Source organism: Gouania willdenowi, chromosome 7, assembly GCF_900634775.1.
Source record: "Gouania willdenowi chromosome 7, fGouWil2.1, whole genome shotgun sequence".
NCBI classification, from domain to species: Eukaryota; Metazoa; Chordata; class Actinopteri; order Blenniiformes; family Gobiesocidae; genus Gouania; species Gouania willdenowi.
The window spans coordinates 32,426,761-32,452,490 of record NC_041050.1 but is presented as its reverse complement, the minus strand read 5'-3'; the positions used below and the strand labels follow the sequence as shown (position 1 = coordinate 32,452,490).

Genomic DNA, 25,730 nt, shown 5'->3' with positions numbered 1-25,730 from the left:
TATACATTAATGTATATAAGTCCCTCCTTCGTCCTATAGACCCCGATACAAACGATCGCTGAGTGCACCCAGCCAATAGGCTTCAACTTCCTTTTTTTGAGACTGTCAATCAAAGTGAATACAAAACTGTGCACGGAAACAAGGCCACGCGTCACTACAGCAAACAGGTAAATATGATTTTAGCTCTTACCTGACTAATAGACCTACTGCATATCAATGCGACCCAATGCGACCTTGCTTTGTTCCGTGATGCGCGTGCAAAAAAGTAGAGGCGTGGCTTCTGGTAGATTGCAGAGGCAGAGGGAGGAAGTGAGACTGTTGAGGGAGGGACATCGAGACGTCCTCTCAGAAACTCTAAATATCAGCTTTAAGGAGAACCAGAAAAAAATGTGAAACAATACTAAACAAATCAATGATTTAATTATCTTCTACAGCTGCTTTGTTATGTACATAATCCAACAGGAAGCAAACTTCGAGCATTGCTGATCAACAATTTTGTCCCCATTCTAAATCTTTGGAAGAGAGAAAAACATTGCTGTGTTCAGTTTATTGTAAAAGGCAGTGATTCACAATTGACAAATAAAAGGAATTGAAAAATATGGGAATTTTTAAATGTGTACTTTTGGTTAAAATAATAATTATAAACATCAACTGAAAATACAAGGGTCAGTCTCATTTGTGGCCAGAGAGCTACTTCCACAATGACAATGAGTTTTAAAACACTGCTTTTGTAGAGAAGTGGTAACATACAAAGCCTAAACATTATCTTCCAAGTTGTAAAGAGAAGCCTGTTTTAAATGACCTTAAAATGTAAGAAAATGTTACATAACTCAATGTACATAGGTTAGTAGAGTTATGAAATTAGGGATTATCCTCATTAAATTTTCGGATTGTTTTTAGAATCTTGTTTCCTAACATGGTTCTTCTGCTGGAGGAGTTCAGAAAGACTGTGGAATTTAGTTTTTTTTTTTTTTTTTACAAAGTTTTAATCTTTAAAATGTGTTAATACTCATTCATTCCATCATTATGCTTTTTTTAATAGTGTGCTGAGCAAATTGTTGTAGCTGGACAAAAGGGGTACTTTGCTTCAGAAATAAGAGAAAGGGGGTACCTGAACCAAAAATGTTTGAGAATCACTGGTATAAGGAAGAAGAAAACAGCAACAAGTTATGAAACTTCAACAGCAAAGTGTCGGTACTCAAAGACAGGCTTGGTATCTATGCTTTTACATTATAGTCCCAGACTGTCATCTAATAGCACTATTAGAATAAAGACATGTTTTATTGAGAAAAAAAAACATATCCATGTGAACAGCCTGGGCAACAATGTCGAGGACAAACAGGAAGAAACCTCCACAGAACCATACAGACAGACAAGCTGGGCTTAGTGGACAGGAAGAGGAGAACAGAACAGGATGAAGAGAAAAAACAGGATATCACAAACTGGTTGAACCACAGATCAGGAACTGTATGCTCCAAAGCCAGGATACCAAAAAAGGAAGGGGGAAGTTGGAGGAGAAGGGAAAGAAGCTCTGCCAGAGAGATACACAGTCAAAGAATCAATATTTAAAAGAACCTGGAGTAATGATAAAGAGATGCTCAATGCAACAGAAAAAGCTCCCCAGCATCTAAACCTAGAGCAGCAGAACTGGAAAAAAAGGCTCAGCACTACCTGAGCCATCCCTCATTCCAACAACTTTCTCAAACAATATGAATAAGCTCCTTTACTGAGACAGAGAACTGGTTCCATAGGTGAGGAGTCTGATAGCAGAACGCTCTACCTCCTGTTCGACCTTCTGATGCGCTAGAAACATCTAGTAAACCAGCAGGCTGCGATTAAAGTGCCCTGTTTGGACAATAGACCACCAGCAGGGGGGCTTAATCATTGTGAGCTTTAGATGCTAACAGGTGGCTTTCAACTGGAGACTTATGGATGAGTTATTGGGATGTTCTGACAATAAACAGTTACAATAATCTAGTCTAGATATAATATTTTGGGCAAAATTAAATCATTTCTCTTTTGTCTTGGTTAAAAAGGAAAAAGGTGGAGCTCATCCAAGACTTCATGTGTTTAATGAAGGCTTGGAGTTTTAAAAACTGATGTTTCATCTGATTTCATAGAAAAATAGAGCGGTGTATCATATGCATGACAGCAAAAGTCATGCTTCCTGATGATGTTGCACAGATGAAGCATTCATAATGTAAAAAGTACTGGTCTTAAAACGGAACCTTGTGGAACTCCATGATTAAAGATTATTAACATAAACAAAGTTCAAGGTTCAGTTTGGTAAGATTTAAACAAACCCAGTGCTGTTGCTTTAATCCCAGTAACACTTTCCAGTCTTTGCAGCAATAAATCACGATCTACCGTATCAAAGGTTACACCGATATGTAAGAGGAGCTGAAATGAGACAAATCCTTTGTTTGGGCTATTGCTTACTTTTACTAAGCCAGTCTTTGTGCTGCAATGGACTCTAAAACCAGACTGAAAGCTCTCGTATAAAATGTTCCTGTGTAGATTGGCATTATGTGGAATTTTAGAAACAAAAGAAAAGTTAGATATGGGTCTTTAGTTGACTGAATTACTTGGATCAAGAGTAGCCTCTGGTGAGGTTTAATTACAGTTGTCCTTAAAGCCTGTGGCTTATTACCTATTAAAGACGTGTTGATCCGATTCAACATATTGGCGCTGATTAATGGAGAAACATTTTCAAACAGTAGAGTTTGTATATTGGGTGTAAAAGTCAGGTTATTGGTTAACAGTTTAAGTGAGCACTGATAGGCCAATATCAGAAGAGCTGATTAGTAATAAATCATTGATCACTGCTACAGGGAGCATGTTAATTGTAACTGTAATTGTTCAAATTAACCAGGAATAGGCACAGAGCTGTGACTTTTCATTAAAAAAAAGTTTAATGTTCAAACACCAAATTATGTACTATAGATTATACATACAATATAAATTGCCATTTCGAGGCAACATGTTTTTGTTGTCCCATTTCATAAAATATTATGATATACACCATTTTATTTTTGTGATCAAAGATGAACTACCTTCCTATCTTATCTATCTGTTGATAGGATGATGATCTGAATATATTGTAACATTGGCTTCTTCTGCAAGTTTGTGTTAGGCCAAAAAATACATGTATATATTGAAAATTAAGAAAGAATTGAAATTTATTTATCTTTATCTACCTGTGCCTCAGTAAGAACAACACTGTTCCTCTGAAAGACAAAAAAAGTGCTCCAAAAAAAAAAAGGAAATAATTAAGAAAGGAAGATCTACAACAAAAACTGGATTTAGTGAGCAAGCAGTAAAGCTGCTGTGTGCCAACTCAAAGCCTGAACTATGAAAACTATGTTATATTAAGCTTCTTCACATGGCTGTGCTTACTTTTATATAAATAAATATCCAATAAAGAATCTCGGAATGTCTCTGGCTTTGGTAAGAAAAAGAAAAACCCAAAACAAGTCAACAAGAACATTATTTAACATTGTTTTAAATGATAGAAACCTCCTCATAAAATATACACTTTATACATTTAGTTGACTAGTCATTTTTTGACGATACTTTTTTACCTGACTAAATTGTATGACTACCATGTATGGCATTTTCAAGGAAGAAATAAAAACTGGATTAACATTTTTGAAAGCTTTAAAATTATTCAGCACTACTTTTGTCCAATTATTTCATTTTATTGGCTACTTTTGAGTTAAAAACAAGTGTGTGAAGGGACAGGACATGGTGTTAAATAGGGAAATATCAGGTCATCTTTTGTTCTCAAAGTCAAGACGTATGAATGATTGTTAAAATGCCTTCAGGGCTGCAAAATTAACCCTATTTGTGTCTGCTATTGTTTGTTGGTGATGAGAATAAAGCTGTACCTGACTATCGTGCTCTTAATCAACTGGGTGAAGTTCTTAAAACAGAAAAGAAGATGAACAACATTTTCATACAAACTGGTTTTCTGGGACGTTATCTGGATAATCAAGAATCCCATATCAACGTTTGTGCTAAAGTTGTTCCTCTAATAACATTTTTTATTATTGTTGTCATGCTAAACATGAGCTGTGTCACAACTTGTTCTGGTGTCTTCTAATGTCTCGATTCCCAAAGTGGGGTACGCATTTTGTCATGGGGGGGTACATGAATAAAAAATAAAAATTGGAAACTTGATTATAAATAGACCAGCAGTCAGGAGCCTCCATGCATTGCCACAAATTACACATTAGCCGATGTAAGACTGCATGGCTACAGATTATTATTCTTTTTTAAATTATTATGTGTTGTTTTTTAACAGGATAGGTCAAATTCAGAGACAAATACCACTGTAGGGATACATTGTATGTGACATTATATCAGTGGTTCCCATTTTAATAGTACAAATTATTGGCATCTCTTTGAACTAGATTTATATTTGAGAAAGTGGTGTTGTAATTTACTTCCTGTAAAGCATCTTTGGGGGTTTTTTTTAAGTCCTATAGAAAACTGAAGTATTATTATTATTATTATTATTATTATTATTGAAAAAGAATAATAATTAAAACATTGTAAAAATACATTTTTAATTAGTATTTTTATTTTTATTATTATTATTATTATTATTGAAAAACAACAATAATTAAAATATTGTAAAAAATAATTTTTTTTATTAGTATTATAAATTATTAGACATTTCAGGGGACCCCAATTGAATTCCAGGTGACCCCAAGGTGGAAATATACTGCATTACATTATGTTGTGTGCAGCAGTAGGGGTACATGGCGTCTTGTTAAATGTCTGAAGGGGTACGGGACTGTGAAAAGTTTGGGAAACACTGATTTAAGTCATTCTTCCTGTTCATATCACATGTGGTGCATTCAGCTGAAGTGATTTGTGCACACACACACACACACAGACACACACAGACGCACACAGACACACACGCGCACACAGGTGTGAATGCCTTGTGACTGAGGTCAAGAAGGGTAAAGTGAGAGTGTTCAGCTGTTTGCTGAGATCACTGTGAAAGAAGAGTAAGTAAGGAAGGTACGTGAGCCTAGCAACAAACTAACAGCGAGCAATATAATCTTAGTGAGTGTATGTATCTTTGCATTGGTTTGCAAAAGGATTTCGGTTGCATCTCATCTCTGCAACGATATAATATTTCACAGCATTTCCTGTTCAGTTTTTAGATTTGTCTCTTTTCTAATACTTTATACCAGTGTTCCTGATACTCTTATTTCTGAATCCAAGTATCTCCCTTTGTCCGACTGCAACATTTTGCTGAGAAAAACTATTAGAGCATAATGATGGAATAAATGAGTGAACACACATTTTAAAGAATCTCATTTTGTAAATAAGTGGAAAGAAACGTTTCCTGTACATTTTTATATCAAGAATTTCTGTCGACCCCAAAGAAATGCTTTTTTCTAGAATTAGTTTTTGATCATGTTTGAGCTCAGATATATATATTTTTTACTGCATTTTATTGAACTAGATTTAGATTTCACAAGTAAAAGTATAGAAATACAGTTGTTTAAAATTGTGTTTTAATTTGAAAAAAAAAAAAGTTCAAAAATATATTTTCATTTTTCAGTAATTTCAAGCGACCTTACATGTGGTTCCGACCTCAATGTTGAAAACCACTGATTTCATGGCTCCTGAATAGATTTATTTTTATAGTTTTGATCATTTCCAGCCATCTCACGCATAAGGTTGGACCAAGACTGATACTTTATTTTTTAATTTTCCACTCTCTCTCTCTCAAGTACCCTGTGTTGCCTTCACGTACCTTGAGGGGTACACATACCCCCATATGAGAAACACTGCTTCATACCATGCATGCCTATACTGATTAACTTTTTATACCCATACACTTTTATAACTTTTTATTCCGACAGAACTTATGTGTTTATGATAACTGTCTGTTTGGCTTGAATCTTTGAAGTGTAGTTGAATGTTGTTGGGAGGGGCATGTGCAATGACAAAATTATTCTATTCTAGTTACTTGATCAAATGAATCATTACAAAAGCATCCGCACAGGTACCATGTCTGAAAGCATATTTATTTGAATGTATAGTATTGCTCCATGTCACAATAGTGCAAAGTTCTTTTTGTAACTCTTAAATAAACATAAATAAATAGTGTTCACCACAGGAATTACTAAGCAAAAAAGATAGTCACACTAAAATTGCACAAATGTATGAAAAAAAAAAAAAAGAAATAACATTTTAATTTCCTGCTGTAGAACAGAAACCTGGTTTTCAACCTGGTTTTGTGCACCTTTGTGTTACTTCCTGACTTGACTGATGTTTCAATTCAACACCTTCTACTCATAAATATCATATCAAAGAAGTTCAAATACAAAATCCTTTAACATAAGGAAAGAAAAAAAAAAACTTCTCAGAAGTTTGAAACACTGCACTGATGACTGATTCAGAAAGAAGCAAAATTGATTTGTTAATACTACACGAAGCAGGTTTTCCAACAAATTGTTGTTTGTATTGAATTACCAACACCATGTTTCTGATTGAATATCATTTGCTACTGCAGTCAATTCACTTCAACATGTAAAATGATAGAAAAATCATAAAAATAATCTTTCTTTCAACCCGTCAGTGTCTTTGTAGCGTGATGTAGTCATGCAACATCACACCTACAGCAGTGAGGAAAAAAAAAAAGCACCCTAAAAATAACTGTAAATACACTGAGAGTTCTCCCCCACATGTAAACATCCTTTGCCAACACACCACACAACTAAATAAATAGAATAGAACACTCTTAAATAGAAATAGCTTGTTTCTCTTTCCTTCTGTGGTCAAACAAATTACATCATTTCATAAATAGATCACATATATATATCTCTCTGTTTTACATATTGAAAATAATTAACTCATTTACAGCTGGCCTAAGTTTTTCCCCAGTGTGCTCATGCTCTTCTTGCTGGGTGTGAAGGGTTTTTACAACGTTGCCATTTACCGCCACCTAGCGTGGCTCAGAAGCACTACGACACCTTGAAAAAAACTGGGGAATGTAAACATGCATGGTACAACCAGCTAAAAGCTACATTCCGAAAATAAAAACCATTCAGTTTCTCTCTTCTTTTTTTTTTTGCACAATAATTTAAATACTTCATGACAATAAATAAAAATAAGACATTTACATCACAAGTGACAGAGAGAGAGAGAGAGAGAGAGAGAGAGAGAGGAGAGAGAGAGAGAGAGAGAGAGAGCACGCACCGTGAGAGGAGGAGAGAAGAGATGAGAGGATAAGGTGCAGGCCAGATTTAAGGCTGATGTGGTAAACAGCAGCAGCAGCTGGACTGTTACAGGGTGGTTTGTAACTATTTACTTTTAACAGAAATCTGTGTAAGCTCAAACCGTACAATATCTATTGTTGGTAAATTGAAAACTCCTTAGACTGTAGGAGATTTTTATGGGGTCTATGAAGGATTTAGTGTTTCTAACGTATATATTTCTACAAATTTAACACCTCCTCTCTAATTCCGAAGCTGCATCAATGCATTCACCCGTTGACTCCCTCCTCTCTCCCTTCCCCCCTTCTCAAACGGAGCAGTTGCGTCTCTTCCCAGAGCCAGTCTGGGCTGTAGCAGCGGAGGTCGAGGTCAGCCAAACAGCGACCCCGTGTCAAAGGCTGGTGGAGGACACGGACAGGGTGGGTGAGGACGGGGGAGGGAAGTTCAGGAGTTCCAGCACGGCGACGCCCACGCTGCTGCGGCGCGTGAACATGCAGGAGGCGGCGACCCACTTGTTACTCCGTGGGTTGTACTTCTCGATGGAGTTCAGACTAGAGCTGCCGTCGTTACCGCCCACTGCGTACAACCAACCGTCCATCGCCACCAGGTCGTGGGTGCTCCTGGAGGAACGGGATCAGATCATTTGTTAGGAAGGGATCCACAGGGAATGTGATTTTGTCAGTACCAGGGTTGGGGTCAATTATAATTGTGATTGCGTAATCAATAATTAATCACAATTCAATTATAGTGTAATTATAATGTTGCTGTCCTAATTGTGATTAACTTGTAATTGAGTTCAGATAATTGACTTTGTTGTTGTAATTGCCATGAAAATTCTATAAAAATTGTCATTTATAATTTAACACAAAACTGGGGAACCATGTTACAGTTCTATGGCTTACACATGCAGTATGTAGAAACAATTATCAATGTGTTTCATTGCAAGCTTTCCCACGTTTTACCGTTTAAAAAAAATTGAAAATCAAGGAGTATAAAGACAGAAAAAAGGCTCAGACACCCACACCAAAAATATTAAAACCTATATTTTCATTGATTAAAAAGCCTAACAAGGTAAACAATAGATAGGAAATCCAGTAGATGATCGATATTTGTTTTTAGCGTAATTTACAGCTGATTCAGGGACCATTATCATAAGATATGCTAACAGAAAGCTAAGGTTAACTTTTATTAGGTTATTTATTTCAGGCTCAGTAAACAATATTAATTGTAATTGAGAATGTTTTTGTCATTTACTTTCTCAGAATAAAAAATAAGTGCAATTTAATTGTAATTGGAAAAAATTCTGGTCACTGTAATCATAATTTAACATTGATAATTTAAAGCTATTGCAACAGAAAAATGTAATTAACCCCAACCCTGGCCAGTACCCAGCTAGAAATACGTTCTTTAGTAACTTAGGAGAACTACACATTAATAACAATAATGTGAATTATTTCATTTATTAATTAGCAAAGGCTGTCATAGGTTTTTGCTGCTCCATGAATATACTCTACATGCCAACACCGAACTAAAAGTGCCAATGTGTGGAATTCTGTGACAGAACTCCTGGGAACATTCAAATCTGCTGATGTGATCAGAAAAAACTCAGACTGTTACATCTTAAAATCTCCATCTCTGATGGAGCTCCTCCAACCATCCCATACTGTGTTAGCATGCACTGCTTATATCAACGTGCTCCCGTTTTACAAAATGAGAAAAGCCACCATGCCTCAGGCGAGTAAGCCATTTGATGTTGATGCCTTAAGAAGATTTAAGCATTTAAGACGACATGGAAATGCCCCAAATCCCTCCGCTTGAACAGGAAAGAATTCCCTCAGTGCAAATATCTGTAGCAGGACTTTCAGCTTTTCAAGGAATTTCTTATTTAAATAAAAAAAAGTGTAGCAGGTGTGTTTGAATGCAATTTCATGAATAACAGGATTCATTTAAAAACTGATTTTTAAACCCTAAAAGCAGTTGCCATGGCAGCACAATGCTGGGGATCAGAACTGGACCGCTGTGACTGCTCAGTGAATTAGCGTGTGCTATTAAATTCAACCGGTTATTTTTAGGGTTGGGAATGATTCAGTTTTGAAATTTAATTAATCACATAATTACTCAGTTATTAACTTGCAATCACCTTGTTAAACATATTACAGTGCTTAAAATTATTCTTAAGTACTGTATTTTGCATTTTTTCTGAAAAGGTACAACAAGAGAATAAAAGTGAAACCAAACAAACTGTATTTACAGAGAAAATGCTGGTAAGTGGCATGTTGCCATGACTCATGTCCACCAGTGGACGGAGGGCGTCACAGGGTTCAGCAGAGTTGCTCAGACACCTTTTACATGACTGGCTGAGATCTGTTTCAGTGCCTTTAATTCTACCTCTGCTGAGGAAAAGCTGTGACATCAAAGTCATCGCTCTTTAAGATAATTGGCTGTTGAGGAAAGCTTGTTGTCCTTTTAAGCTCTTATTGTATTCTAGGTTTACTATTGTCTTCTTTTTAAATAATAGGTTAAGGTTTGATTTATTCAGACAACTATTTTTTTTTCAATAATTTTACTTTGATCTCCTGACATATTTAGACTGTCAACTGCCAGTCTTCTTCAGAGGCATCTGCTCATGCTTTGATGTTTCATTGACTTTCGCGAAATAATTCCAGCAAGTTCTTTTTTAATAATATGTTAAGGTTTCATTTATTCAGACAACATTTTTTCAGGAAATTTACTTTGATCTCCTGACATGTTACCATGACAGTGGAGATTAAAGTAAATTTCCTGAAAAACCTTAACATATCATTGGTTTAATATTGATACTTTTCTATATTTTTTTCTTCTGTACACTGAGCTTGTACTTTGAGTTTGAGTAGCTAACCTGCGTATGTTCATGGGGGCCACTCCCTCCCAGGTGTTGGTCTTGGGATTGAACCGTTCCACTGAGTTTAAGCAACTAGTGCCGTCGTTGCCTCCAGCGACGTACACCATACCATCCAGCACGGCCACCCCGGCACTGCTGCGTCGACTCAGCATGTTGGCAATGGCTGTCCATGTGTTGCTCTGAGTAGCCAATCAAAACAACAAGCATTGGTCACACAGAATCATACTGTGCTGTGATGGTAAATTTACAAGCACTATACCTGCGGGTCATATTTCTCCACTGTTGCGAGGTGTGATGAGCTGTCATAACCTCCGACTGCATACAGGCTGCCATCTGGAAGGAAAAAAATGGAGTAAACACAAACATTTGGAGGTGGCTACTCCCTTTTTATTTGACCGATTGCAAACAACAGCTACTTTATCACATTAACTGTTTTCAGTAGATTCATACCAAGAGTTGCTACTCGCACATATCTTCTTCGGGTGCTCATGGCAGCGATTGACGTCCATGTACTGGTGAGAGGATCGTAACGCTCGGCACTAAGAAAAGCAAAAAAATTATTTGATTGACTAAATCAGACATCAATTAAATAAATCAATTAATATTAAAAAAAGAAAGAACTGAGAACAATTATTTGGTGATGCGATTCCACTATAAAAGAGTAACTGCCATTGAATTAAAGCTGCACCTTGCAATCATGTTTAAATTTGTTAATCATTGTGTATGACGCAGATCAATAAATCAAGCATCATTTACTCCATAAAGAAAGGGAAAAAGTTTTAAATTGCTGCAAAAAAAAATGTTTTAATCTCCACAGTCAAAACTCAGATTGTTGACATTTTTGCGCATTGCATTGTGGGATATGGAGTCCTGTAAACAGATGCATTGTGAACCGATAGTGTTTTAAGATCATTCTCACTGTGATTTCTTGTTTTTCTTTGCCAAACAAGGAGGACAGTGATTCGCTTGATAGATAGTACCACTCGTGGTATCAGAATGAAGTAAAAACACTTCCATGCATCCGTCTCCACAACTCCACATCCCACAATGCAGGGACGAAAACAATGGAGATGAAAATAACTTTCAAGCAACAATTTCAACTTTTTTTCCTAAAAAATTTTCAATTCATTGATCTATGAGGCATACACGATGATTTTATCTAATAAAAAAAAATGATCAGGACATCAGCTTTAAGCTTTTACCTGCAAATGTCAGCTGTGCATGTGTGTACCTGTTAAGGCAAGAAGCTCCATCGTAACCTCCAGCTGCATAAAGTAAGCCATGCAGGACGGCCACGCCCAAACAGCTCCGTCGTGTTCCCATGGAAACCTCAGATTGCCAGGAGTTTGCGATGGGATCATAAGACTCAACGGTTGCAAGATCCGAGGTGCCGTCATACCTGAGCAGATGTGAAAAGACAAATACGTCAGCTACTGAGACAAAACTAAAGGTGGAAGAGTCCATTTCAAAGGCCAATATTGGGTCCAGTTGTTTATCTGAATGTCAGTTTTAACATGACTTACCCTCCGACAGCATACAATCTGTTCCCGATGGCTGCCACGCCCACTCGTGCCCGACGAGTGGACATGGACGCCACCATGTGCCAGCGATCAGTCCTGGTGTCGTAGGCCTCACAGTCTCCATGAATCGCAAACAGACTGCCTCCACCTTTGCGACACAAAGTAAGAACCAAGAACTAATTACTTTAATTGTGTATTTTCATTGTGGTTATCATTAAAATCTTATCTCAGCTCTTTACACATCACAAACCAACCAAATCATTACTTAAGTCATTGGTTCTCAAACTTTTTAGGCTCAAGTACCCCATTTCTCTTATTTCTGAATCCAAGTACCCCCTTTGTCCAACTACAACATTTTGCTTAGAAAACTATTTAAAAACAACTATTGATGGAATGGATGAGTAATAGCACATTTTAAAGAATCTAATTTTGTAAATACCATAAGTGGAATGAAACAGTATTTAGTGCAGTGGTTCTCAACCTTTTTTGGATCGTGACCCCAAAGACATTTTTTTCTAGAAGTAGTTTTTGATGTTTGAGCTAATTTATTTATTTTTTTACTGCATTTTAGTTGAAGTTGATTTATATTTCACAAAGTGAAAGTATAGAAATACAGTTGTTTAACAGTGTGTTTTGTTTTAATTTAAAAAAAAAGAAGAAGAATTTCAAAAATCTATTTAAATTCTCTCTCTATCTCTCTGAAACACTGACTTAAGAAGGCCCTGAAGAATGCAGCACAGCTGCAAACTGACCGACAGCAAAGAGGACCGGACTGGCTCCCTCGCAGCGCCGCGGCCGTGTCCGACTGTTGCTGAGCACTCCCCGCTGCTCGGGCATCAGGTGGTATTTGAGAGCCTCAATCAGCAGGTCCTTGCACTCTGAGTGGTGACGTACCAGCAGCTCTGTATCGACGTTGCTCATCAGAAAGTCTCGCCTCAACAGCGGCAGCCGCACGCACTTCATCAACTGAGAACAGTAGGAGAACAGTGTGGAGGTTGGTAGGGATCAAAGGTAAAGGTAGTTATTACACGTTGGACACTGATATCAAAATTTTACATAAGAAGAAAACGTTGAATTTAAAGTTCTACAAGAAAATAAAAGTCAGAGGGATCAGTTGTGGGATAGGAAAACAAAACATTATGGCTGCCATCAAATCAAATCGGATCGGACACATTACTGGTGTGTACTCTGATTCCACAGTGCGGGATTTTAGCCTCGACCAATTGGTTTACATCGCTAGTTTGAAGGTGTAAAAGCAATGTCAGTATAAATACAGTTGTTTATTTTTAAATTAAAGTTTGAGAAAAATATTGCAACATTGGCAACGTGGATGTAGTTTGAGGAGAGCGACAGCGGTTAGCCAACACAACACTGCAGCACCCACAGATGGTGAAATAACAGCAATGAAAACAGTTACAGCTCTGGATGCTCAGTCATTGTCTATTTACAAAAAAAAAAAAAGGATTCCAGTGACTTTTTGACATGCTAAAGCATGATTTCTGCTACCAGACAGTGCTATGGTTTCATTGGCGACCGACTTCCATTATCGTAGTTAGTTATCGTAAAACTCCTCCTAGGCTATTAATGCAGCACTAATGACATATGTCATCTCATAAGGGCAATATCAAGGATGATTTGTTAACCTTTTTTGGAGCCAAAATGTCAAGGTTGTGTCAAGTGTCAAAAACCAAAATCTTCCAAATCTCTATGAATATTTATCGTACAAGTTCGATGCCTACATTTATGAAAAGCTATATTACAGAGTATTTTATTTAATTACACCGAAGCTGTGAGACCTACCAGTGAAAATATCAGTAGGGGTCAAAGTTCATGACGTCACAAAAAAAATCCCTATAACTTGGCCACAGTTTGAGATACAGTACTCAGATTGGTACCATTGAACAACATTTCCTTTCAATGTGTGACCTACCAATAAAAATATCGGTCGGGGTCAAAGTTCATGACGTCACAAAAAAGAAATTCCTATAATTTGGCCACAAATTGAGAGAGTGCTCACTACTACCATTGAACATTTCCTTTCAGTGTGTGACCTTGACCTTTGCCTAATGTCATATTTAAGGTCAAGGTCAGTCTTCTGTTTTTCCTGCATTATATAACTTGTCAACAAATCCAGATACAGGTTGTCATTTTGCCAGTTTTCAATTGCCAAATATGTATTTGCCTTGCGAATACAGGTCTTGCCTGGTTATGATTTTGTTTATTTGACAAGGACAATGTACATTGATCAACATTACAGTAAATGTACCAGAGTTTCTTTTTTCATCTGCTGTCCATGTACAGCTGTTAAAAGGAACCCTTAAAACAAAATCAATCAACATTATTAGAATAACAAATGTCACATTCTAAAAGAGCATAAAACACTCATAAAACTTTATAATTCACCTTCCTAAAAATGTACAAGTCAGTTGCATTCAATTTTTCGATACATGTTTTTAATATAAATATCAAATCAGACTAGCGTTAGGCTGCCGTTGTTGGTTTCGCTTCATTAAAGTGAATATGGTAGAAGTGTGTGTGGAGCTCTTTATGTGTGGACGTGTCCCAAACACACACAACGTGCACCTGGAGTCTACACATCTGTTGTAAACAGGAAGTGATGTTTCCCCACACGCTGTCAACTCTGATGTAACCGATTTCCTTTAGAGATTTACCATCAAACATAAACAATTACCTCCAAGCAAGTGTTTTTGGTCTCGCCAAATATTAATGGTTTTATTAATGTCAGACTCCTAACTTTGTAGGCAAGTGACTAAAGACGTTTTAACATTTACAGTAGAATCCAAATCAAGTTTGAGTGTGAATTCCTCACATAAGTATGGCAGATGTAAATGGGAGTGGGGTTTTTTTTTCAAGTATTTAAAAATGACATATTTGCTTCATGAGAGCCAACGTACGCTGAAAAGAAATGGTAAAATAACAGCTCCTACCCAGGGTACGTGTTGTCTGCGACCATCGACATCATGTTTCACCCAACTCAGCACGGAGCGGTACACCTCCTCCTCTGATGGTACGTTGAGATTGTCACTGGAGATCAAATCTAAAACCTAAATTTCAAAGAGGATAGAAAACAAGTCACTTCAATCAGAAGCAGAACTCAAAATGCATTTATTTATAACAGTGTAAAGCAAAAGGGAAACGAGGCACACCATAAATAATCAGAGCACAGGTGTAAATGTATTACATTTAGGATTCGAACAGATTCAACCATGGGTTTGTTAACATCAGGTTTTATTTAAAGCTGATGGAGACCATAATTTGGGCTTCACAAATCAATAAATGGAAGATCATTTACTCAGAAACCAATGTAGAAGGTAGAGATTGCCAATAAAAGTTTTTTTTTTTTAATCTCCACTGTAAACACTATTTGTTGTGATGATCAGAAAAGTTTCCTGCATTGAATTGTGGGATGTGGAGTTTCATAGACGAAATCATAGATATGTTTTTCCTTTGGATGTCCTGATACAACTTATGCACTTTTGATATGATACCGATATTGCAGCCTTGAGTATTGGCTGATACCAATATTGATCTGATACGATATCAGCACAAATCATATATACTTGTATTACTTATTTTGTAGTGTGGAATGTTAGAAAAGGCTTGATCAAGTGATGTTACTCAAACATAGAACAATAGACAACAATTCAAGCTCACTTCAGTTATTTTTTCCTTTCAGTATATGATGGGAACAACTGAGGTTGGGGACAAAAATAACAAAAACTTATTGGAACGCTTATATCAGAGATTTTAGATGCAGTCCGATAAAATCCGATATTCGTTTTCTGGCTGATATCGGACCCATATCAATATCGGATCGGGACACCCATAGTTTTTACTTTATTCTTACTGTGTTTGCCTTGAAAAACTCTGCCAAAGTGATTTCCCTAAACATTATGTAAATACATTATGTATGTCATTTCGAACAGAGCCTTTGTGTGCAGTATATACTCTAGTCAACGGTCTGTGAATGCTGCAGTCAGCGGTGAGCTGGCATTGATCCAGCTCAGCACAAAGCTGGCAGGGCAGAGTAACTGCTGCTGCTGCTTTTCTCGGACAGATCAGGGAAATAGCTAGCAGGCGCTGCCTCCCAGGAGCAGCATCCACTAATCCACCATCACACGCACGCACGCACACACGCGCACACGCACACACACACACACACACACACACACACACACACACACACACACACACACACACACACACACACACACACACACACACACACACACAGCAGTCCCTCTCAGCTCATCATGCACACACTGCATTACATCAGCTCTCAAAAAAAAAAAAGCAGGAAGAGAAAACATCAGTGGGAGAAATATAGAAATAGAAAGTGTTTATGCTGCGTGTGTAAAGGATCGGCCTTTGTGCCTCACACTGTTAAGTAGGGATTCGTGAATGGAAAAAGCTGCTTCGGTGAAAACATCACTAAAGCTGACGGGTCACTCACAAAACTGGCCGTGCTAGTCTGCGTCTTCCTCAGAAATGAGAAATATTGGGGAAATTTCACGGCCATTCGGTCGTCTCAAGTTTTGGTACAGACGCAGAACAGCTGTGGTGAGCCAAAGGAAACAGAAACAAAAAACAAAAGAAACTATTTTTAATCTGCTGTAACGCAGCTTAACTTTGGGCTTTAATGGACACAAACTTCCAGAGCAGATTTACCGTCAGGGCTTTGAAGGCCAGACCCAGTGTGAGGCTCAGGGTTTTTCCATTATGATGGGGAAAATTATTCTTACATAATAATCATCTATTTAAGCCTTAAAAAGGTTAGAATCAGTTGACACATTGATAATTACACATTGATTTACTGACTCCAGTAATATTCACTCAAGCCATCAATTATGGTCATCTTTGATTTGATCCAGGGCTCCTTTATGGGTGGAACTGTTTATGCATTAGAAATTTGGCATAAAATAACTTTCTTTGTGTCCCAAGAGAAGCATATTCTGCTTGCCAAATGACTTGCTTGAAACATTATTACTTATGTCTGACCAATGAAAGGAAATGTTTTATCCCCTGAAATGCATTACAGTTCTTTTTTTAGATTAGGAAGTCCTCCTTTATTCAAGGGCATTTTGCTTCCCACACAAGTTAATGCAAAAACCAGCTGTTTCTAGTCTACATACATATATGTTCATATCCATCATCCATCCCATAACAACATTTACTGACGTTGTTCCCAGACTAAAATAAACCAACCATCAACATCCTGCAGAAAAGCTGACTTTACTATTTTTATGGCTGCTCTTCTGCTCTACAGGCAGAGCAGCAGCTGCAAAAATGGCCCCACTTTGCCCTATACTATCATTTCCAGAACAGGAATGGCTGCCATGTCTCTGCTGAGCCCAGCTGGAAATAATTGATGGTTATATATATATGTATATATATATATATATATATATATATATATATATATATATATATATATATATTGTATATGTTAGGCATGCAACAATTCTCAATAACATATTGAACAATTCGATACCGGTGTTTTCCCTTTTGTTCAAATTATGTTTGTTGTATTTTATACCGATTATTACTTAAAAATTAAATAAAAAACCAAGTGAAAAAAATATGAAGACAGCCCTCAGTACTTAGCTTGAATGTGTATAACTGTCTGTAAAAGTAATTATAAATCATTAAGGAATTTAATACACACCCACATGTACACACACACACACACACACACTTTAGAAAATCCAAACAACCAGTCACAAATAACCTCACTCTGATATTTTAAACTTTGGAATGAAGCGAGTGTAGCCAGCATACATCCACACGTCAGAATGATCCATGTACAATGCACGTACCTGTTTCAGTGGCAGCAGCATGAACTCCTCAGTCTTTGACACTTCCACAAAGTGCTGCAGAACGTACTTGTGAGCCGACTTGAGCAAATCGCTACAGGAGTGCGTGTCTGCAAAGCCTCGGATCCCCAAGCAGTTGGAAGGGTCCAGCTGGCTGAGGAGGAACTTACAGCAGGCATCCCGCACCCCATTGAGCTGCAGCAGGCTCGCCGCGGGCAGGAGTGTCTGGACGGAGCAAATACAGGGTCAGCATCCCCACAGGATGTTTGTAAAATACACGTTTATCTATCAAACTGAATCCTGCTGGGTTACCTGCACGTTCCCTTCCCCAACCACAATCTCTGCCGTGTAGGCATACTGAACCAGCTGCTCCAGGGCCTGAGGATCAACGTCATGAAGAGTCACATGTGTCTGCCGACTCTCTGACATCTCATCTTTGTGAGACACGATGAGAAGAAGAAAAAAAAAACAATGTTGGTTTCACACCGATAAATTAAAACCAGTAATTTGTCCAATATAAAGACCATCCTGTTGATGTTGAATCCAGCATGTTACTTTCAATGTTAAATTAGCTTAAAAAACTGCACAAGACTATAGAAAAATCTAGCCAGTCCGAGCTAGTTTCAGCCCCTTCAAAGTTCTTTGACAGTTTTGATGAGTAAGTAACCTAAAAAATGCTCATATCAAATAAGTGCTTTTACACAAATGTCTTAAAAGCAGGTCAGAGGGTGAAGTTTAGGGGCTAAGAATAATTACAGTGCAGTATCCTGCATCAGTTTAAATAGGGTGACCATATTTTGATTTTAAATAAAAAAAAAAAAACCCCAGCAGTACTTGACGTTTTCTTGAATCTACCTTGTAATGGCAAAATACCATATAGTAGATAAATACGTTGTTTTTGTTCAGAAAGTTTAAAAATGAATTTCTCTCTTTAAAAACAATCTGAAATCAGCTGTGACTCAAGTCAATCATCAATCACCTTTATTATGCTTTATGAAAATCTGTCCTTGAAAAATCTCGTATTTACCTTCTTAAAATCTCTCAATCAATGAAACTAATTCTAGAAATTAAAACTATAACAAAAAATCCCTCAAGGCTTACAGAACATTAAATAATCATTTATATACACTTCAATAAATAACTGGGACCCTAACTTCCTATAGGATACGTTTCTCTGAACGTCTATGGAGGTTTGATCATCAGGAGGGTCTTCCTGCTGACATTTTTTAATTAACTCCACCACTATTTGGTCTCTTTCAGTCTTTCTCGTCTCTCTGCTGCGTGTGTCAGGATTTTGTCAAAACAAAGTGGTATTTTTAATGATTCTGTCACGTGTGGGTAAGATTGATGTAATGGCATGATATTGGCTGTAAAAACAACTCGTTAGCTTTCAGAAACTTGTGGAATTTCACCAATACTACAAATATTAGCTGAGTTACGTTTTTTTTAAAATAACATTTAACCCGAGATGTGCTCAGAGTCCCTGCCCTGGGAAACCCGAATATTTTCATCAATTCATAAAATCCGGCTGGACGGATGGTCACCCTAGTTTACAGCTATAAAACATAGAAAAAATAACACATTTAATCAATGCCAGATCTAAGGAACAACAAAAGCATAGTTATGACGAAAAAAAACAACACATCTTACTAGTAAACATAGCGTGGAAATAAGGGCTACAGGACGCCAACACAACTTTGTGCGCTTTGATCTCTTTGTTGGAGACGTGAAGGATGATGTCGCACAGCAGACCGCGCTGTCGCATCCTGTTCATGGACACGAACGAGTCGTGATAGTGTCGCTTGGAGTTGTGCGAGATGCTGTGGCCATCGCGGTTGAGCAGTTGCATGCCCCCCTCCATCATGATGCCTGATGTGTCCGCCGTGGGCTCGTGACTCGGCCGCACTCCAGGCAACTGCAGCACAAAGAGAATCCATTTTTTAAAAGTCAGTGTCTACTGAGGTTAGTTCATCTGAAGCAAGGCAGCAGCTATGACAGGTGTCCACAACAATCACAAATACTACAGTCGGTCATAGCATTAGAAGCTGCTCTGTCAGCTGAGACACACCAGTACAAAGAGTGGGAGAAGGACAGCTGGCCTGATTATCTGACATTCTGTGTCAGGAACGATTAAATCTCAGAGAGAAAGAACTTCATCAGATAACCTGGAATCGAACTGCTGATGGAATTGAGCTTTTACTCTTTCCTTCTGGTCACAGGACAAAGTAGTTAAATCTCCATTGGACAGCACATGTCACAGTGCTTCCCAACCTCCATTCCTCTATACCAGGGCTGACAAACTCATTTTAGTTCAGGGGCCAAATACAAAGTAGTTTGATTTTAAATGGGCCACAGATTTTAGGCAGGAAATCTAGAAATTTCAACATTAATGTTCCCAAGTTTGCGCTATACACAATTTTTAAATGATACATAAATGGTAAATGTAAGTAAGGCGCCAACAATATCCAGGAAATAAGTGACAGATATCAATCCCTGTATGATTTTCTCTTGATTTTGTGACCAATTTTTATTTAATTTGTAAAAATTGTGTGATATAACTTCAGGAAAATTGAGTTCTTTGAACAATTTAAAATTTAAATGACTGCAGTCATGAAAAAAGCGTGGGAAAATTGCAATCCTCCAAATATTGTGGAGTTTCATTAAACTTGTGTATTTAGATATCTATATGATCTGAGATATAACAACTGAATTATTTGGTAATTTAGACAATAATTATGTTTTTTTTTCTTTTCTTAACATTCTCCTGCATGCCAAATTTGATGCTCTATACCTCTGAAGCTACTTTACAGTTCTTCCATCAGCTGCTGAACGCAGGGCGCACTATTAAAACCTTGCATAATGCAATTGTGTCCGACTAAATGCTGGGGCCCAAATCTGGCCTTTTAAAGCATCTAATTCAGCTTGCAGGAGATAGAAAAAATTACCGCAAAAACATGAATTGTAATTTAAAAAAAAAATAAAAAATCAGTTTTAGATACCTCAGCCCCTCCATATACACTAACTCAATGAAACTAATAATATATTTGCACTGCCCACAGTTTATCCATGCTTATATCACATGATGGCAGTTATTTTTAAACTCAAATTGTTGAAAGAACTTTCAATTTTTCCCAAATCCTGCAGTTTTCCTCAAATTGTTTCAAAAAATCTCCCACAATTGACAAAAATGGTCACAAAATCAAGGACATTTAATTGAATATCATGCAGAGACTAATATATTGCTTGACTATTGTCTGTGCTTTACTGTAAAGTATTTTGTAAAGCACAAATTATATCATTTATTAAAATAATAAATAAAAAACACACAAAAACACGATTAAGTAACTTAATAAAGTAAAATCAAATTAAACTCATCAAGGACACACTCCTCTATTGACTTAAAAACAATAATTTAATGAGCATTGCTTATAACATAACATTTACTAAAAGAAAAAAAAAAACTCAGAATGGGGAGAACATGCAGACTTCTCCCAGTGAGAGCAGGGCCTTACAGGGGCTGAACCTACAACCTTCTACCCACCATCTGTCCAGTTCAACACACTGACTGAATAATGTACTCCTCACCAGTACAAAACACTGGACACAAAGCTTTGAATACAACAATTCACAGTCTGAGTGGATCACAGCACGGCTGACATCTGCTTCCTCAAATGAAAACCATTTAAGGTCCAACTGAACACCAGCTCAAGTGTCAGTGCAGTGGCCTGGCATCCTGTTCCTGGTCCCTTTAACAAAAACACAACAGGCCCCAGAAAACAAAAAAACACAAAAACCTTCCCTTGAAATCTGCAGGGAATGGGCTATGGGGCAGCAACTGTAAAGTAGCGCATCCTGAAAAACAGCAACATTTAGCAACAAAGTTTAAAAAAAACGTATGCATTTTTTTTATGTTACTTTTGACCAGATTTCCAGCAATATTTGTGAAATTTGTTCAACATTTAACATTTCGATTTAACATTTTTAGCAATGACATTTAACATTTAGGTTTAGATTTAACATGTACATTTAACATTTAGGTTTAGATTTAACATTTATATTTAAATGTAAAATTTAGATTTAACATTTAGATTTAAATGTAACATTTAGATTTCAAATTTAACATTTAGATTTACATTTCATATTTAACATTTAGGTTTAGATTCAGATTTAAAATTTAGCATTTAGATTTAACATTTATATTTAAATGAAAAATTTAGATTTAACATTTGGATTTACATTTAATATTTAACATTTAGATTTAAATGTAACATTTAGATTTCAAATTTAACATTTAGATTTACATTTCATATTTAACATTTAGGTTTAGATTCAGATTTAAAATTTAGCATTTAGATTTAACATTTATATTTAAATGAAAAATTTAGATTTAACATTTGGATTTACATTTAAATGTAACATTTAGATTTAAATGTAACATTTAGATTTAAATGTAACATTTAGATTTAAATGTAACATTTAGATTTAAATGTAACATTTAGATTTAAATGTAACATTTAGATTTAAATGTAACATTTTAATTTGACATTTAGATTTAGATTGAATATTTAACATTTAGATTTAAATGTAAAATGTAGATTTAACATTTAGATTTCATATTTAAGATTTAACGTCTATATTTAAATATGAAATTTAGATTTAACATTTGGATTTACATTTACTATTTAACATTTAGATTTCATATTTAAGATTTAACGTCTATATTTAAATATGAAATTCAGATTTAACATTTGGATTTACATTTACTATTTAACATTTAGATTTACATTTAGATTTGACATTTAGATTTAGATTTAACATTTGGATTTACATTTACGATTTAACATTTAGATTTACATTTAGATTTGAGATTTAGATTTAAATTGAATATTGAACATCTAAATTTAAAATTGACATATTTTTACAAGAAAAGTAAACAAACAAGTATTGCTGTAAATCTGGTCAAAAGTAACAAAATAATTCACATCTGAATTTTAAACGTGGTTTGTTGCTAAATGTTAGGTTTCCTGTGTGCCCAGGTTAAACACATTTGAAAACACATTTACAAAGTAAAGCTCTTTGGGTTTCCCAGTAAAGGACTGACATGCACAGAGAAGCAGGACACCATCATTGGTTAGACCCCCCCAGCCCTGCTCCATCTATGCTGAATGGCAGCAGCTGCAGAGGAGGAAGGATGTCATCTTTTTACCAGTGACCGTGTGTCCTCCTCGCTGGTCCTCGGTAGTGATTTCACTGGTTTGAATGGGGGATCATCTTCTCACTGTGTGTCCATGTTCAGAGGCTGGCGTAGAAAAATGTGCAGAAAGCCTCTGTTTGGTGCTGGATGTGGTTGACGTCAATGCAAAAGAAGGGGGAAAAAACTGCACGAAAGCTGACATCGGTTTGTTAAGGTGGAGCGGGATTCGGGACTAATCGCTGCGTGAGTTGTTTTTGTTTCCCAACGAAGGGGAAACACAACGAGAATAAATACACAGAGGGTTAATCCGAATCCATAGACTAGTCGCGCGATATACTGTCCATCAGATGTAAATAACAAATCTAGGGTCCTGACGCGCCTCCTTTTGTCCTCTCAGAGTCAGGAAGTGAGCCACATGTACAAGTCCCGCCCATAAAAGGAGTGGCTTGTCTTAGGAGCTCTCTGATTGGTCAAGCCCGACCCAAACGACACATTCGCTCTCAGACACACTGAATACGTTCCCTGTTAATTTTATTTTATATGTACATATATACATACACAAGTGTAAATTCAACAAATCTTCTCCCCTTTCTGTAAGCTTTCTGTGTGAATTTAAAGAATATATTAATACTTTGTAATTTATTCATACAAAAAAGCATATAATATATTTGAAGTGGAATAATAACTGATTTACCTCTTAATATTTGATTTTTTTTTCTTCTTTCAATTGTGTATATTTGATTCTTGCTTGCTTGTCCCCTTTCTGTACCTTTGTACAGTGTACACTTCTGACTTCTTTTTTTTTTGTTCAAAAACAGAATAAATTCAACATGTCGAGTAATTCATAAAAAATTATATATATGCTGATTTTTTTTCCCCCATTATCTTCAAATTAAAACAATCTGTATTTAATGTTTTCATTTTGTCAAATATAAATGTAGTTCTAATTTTATTAAAAATGTAGCAAGAAAAAATATCTGAGCAGGCACAACTTGTCACTAATATTGGGTACTCTGTATTTGTAATTAATACAGTATAACAAACATTACCAAAAACTAATTCTAGAGGGGGGGGGGGATGTCTTTAGGGTCACCAGAAATTCTGGATATCAAAATGGGGTTGCGATCTAAAAAAGGTTGGGAACCACTAAACTACAGAGTGCACGCTTTGAACCTAAAATAATACATACATTGGCAATAATACACACACATTAGAAATAATTTCCTTAGTTTTGTCTTCTACCCACTTCAAATCTGTGTTTTCTTAGACACTGTTTCATACAAGGAGAAAAAACCCACTTATCATAATGAAGTTTGATTTTATTTTTTAAATCACTTCTTCATTAGTCTACGAAACCAGGTGAATTTCTTCTTCCTCTTTGTGTAAATATCAGGAATTTAAATATAAAACACAACTAAGATTTTGTTGTGCTCGTATCATATGGCAAAAAATTGAGATTCTGATTACACTGTCAACATAAAAATATAATTTTTTATTGTGGATTAGCAACAACGTGTGTGTACATCACAGTAGTTTTTATCTAGTTGCAAATGAATAGATTACTATGGAAGCCAGTTTCCGTTACTAAAAAAAAAAATATTCACCACGACAAGTAGTAATTATGAGTTAGTAAAGTCATAATTATGAGATACAAACAGAGCATTTGCAGCACTCTACTGACACTGTGACTGTTACCATTCTAATGACACTGAATAATAATTCATTCAAAACACATATTTTGGCCGCTTATATAGTTAGAATTCAACACATGGTACATAATGAAGAAAATGGTGGAAGTGCATAAATAGGTTTATTGCAAAATTATTCTGTCACATTTTTGTATGCTTCTTTGCACTTTACATCACAAATAATGTTCTCATAATTATGGTTTTCTATCTCATAATTATGACTTTCTATTTCACAAGTATGACTTTCTTTCTCCAAATTATGTCTTTTTATCTCATACATATGATTTTCTTTCTCATAATTATGACTTTCAATCTCATAAGTATGACTTTCTTTCTCATAATTATGTCTTTTTATCTCAATTATTACTTTTCATTGCATAGTTATGAATTTTTATCTCATAATTACACTTTCTCTCATAATTATGACTTCACTAACTAATATTTAAGACTTGCCATAATTATTATTTTTTTTTTTCTAATGGCGGAAACAGGATTCCATAGATTACCGATGTATGTTTTTACAATCCAAGGTAAAAAAAATAAAAATAAAAAGAGATAGGAAGTAAACAAAATTAGCATATTTGTTGTACAGTTACATTTAATTTGAGTGAAAATTATTATGTGGTTTTCTTTTACAAAGACAGCAGTACCGAGGAACAAGGATACAAAACATTACTCAAAAATAACCTCAGCATTTGAATAGACATACCAACATTTTCAGATAAATAACTTTCATTGTTTTCAGAGGACACAAAATAATTGACAAAATATTAATTTAACAAACATTTGGGCTTTGAATTCACGACCAATGTATAATAACATTGAACTATCCGAATATCAGGTGATCAATGAGTAGCTAACTGTTGAGTAGATGTTATTTGGAGTCCTAAACCTGAGTAATGGTCATGATATCATCCCAGTGCGCATCGCATGCTAAGCTAACGTTGGCGCTTTTCAAAATAAAGCAAAGCGGATGCTCACCAGCAGCCGTCGTCGGTGACGGTGTGACGGGGCTGTTTTTTTCCGGGCGGTCTGCTTGCCCAGCTTTATATCTTTGTGTGCCCACGGGTCAGAAAGAAAATAAGACAGCAAAAACCTTCACCTCTGCGTGTCTTCCGGTCAGCATCTTTAATTGAGGGCCTCACGTGTGGAATCAAAACACTGCTCGTTCCTGCTCAAACTTTTAATGTTAAGGTTAACACGCACGCCTCGGCGCTGACGTCACTGCGCATCTTCAGGAGTTGACGTTAACAGTTATACAAATGCGTATAATATCGCCATTTTACTGACTAATATTTGTGGTGTTTTGGGTCTATTGTGTTCTATTTATTCTTGCTTAATCCAAATCTAGTTGTAATTCCTTCCTCTTGAA

At 36.2% G+C, this 25,730-nt stretch overlaps 1 protein-coding gene across 2 annotated transcripts; it reads right to left on the bottom strand.

Annotated features, from left to right (window-relative positions):
* Positions 1–6,057: 6,057 nt before the first annotated feature.
* Positions 6,058–25,608, bottom strand: klhl17 (kelch-like family member 17). Of its 2 annotated transcripts, none has more exons than XM_028452625.1 (12): positions 25,340–25,608; positions 19,127–19,391; positions 17,789–17,910; positions 17,480–17,701; positions 14,591–14,707; positions 12,395–12,608; positions 11,646–11,790; positions 11,354–11,521; positions 10,573–10,661; positions 10,382–10,455; positions 10,120–10,301; positions 6,058–7,861 (listed from the first exon to the last, which is right to left on the bottom strand). In XM_028452625.1, exons 2-12 carry the CDS (start codon positions 19,338–19,340, stop codon positions 7,633–7,635), a joined length of 1,776 nt encoding a protein of 591 aa, XP_028308426.1. In that variant the 5' UTR covers positions 19,341–19,391; positions 25,340–25,608; the 3' UTR covers positions 6,058–7,632. The 2 variants fall into 2 exon arrangements, with proteins under 2 accessions (XP_028308426.1, XP_028308427.1); XM_028452626.1 differs by lacking the exon at positions 25,340–25,608 and adding an exon at positions 22,683–23,416.
* Between the last annotated feature and the right edge of the window lie 122 nt (positions 25,609–25,730).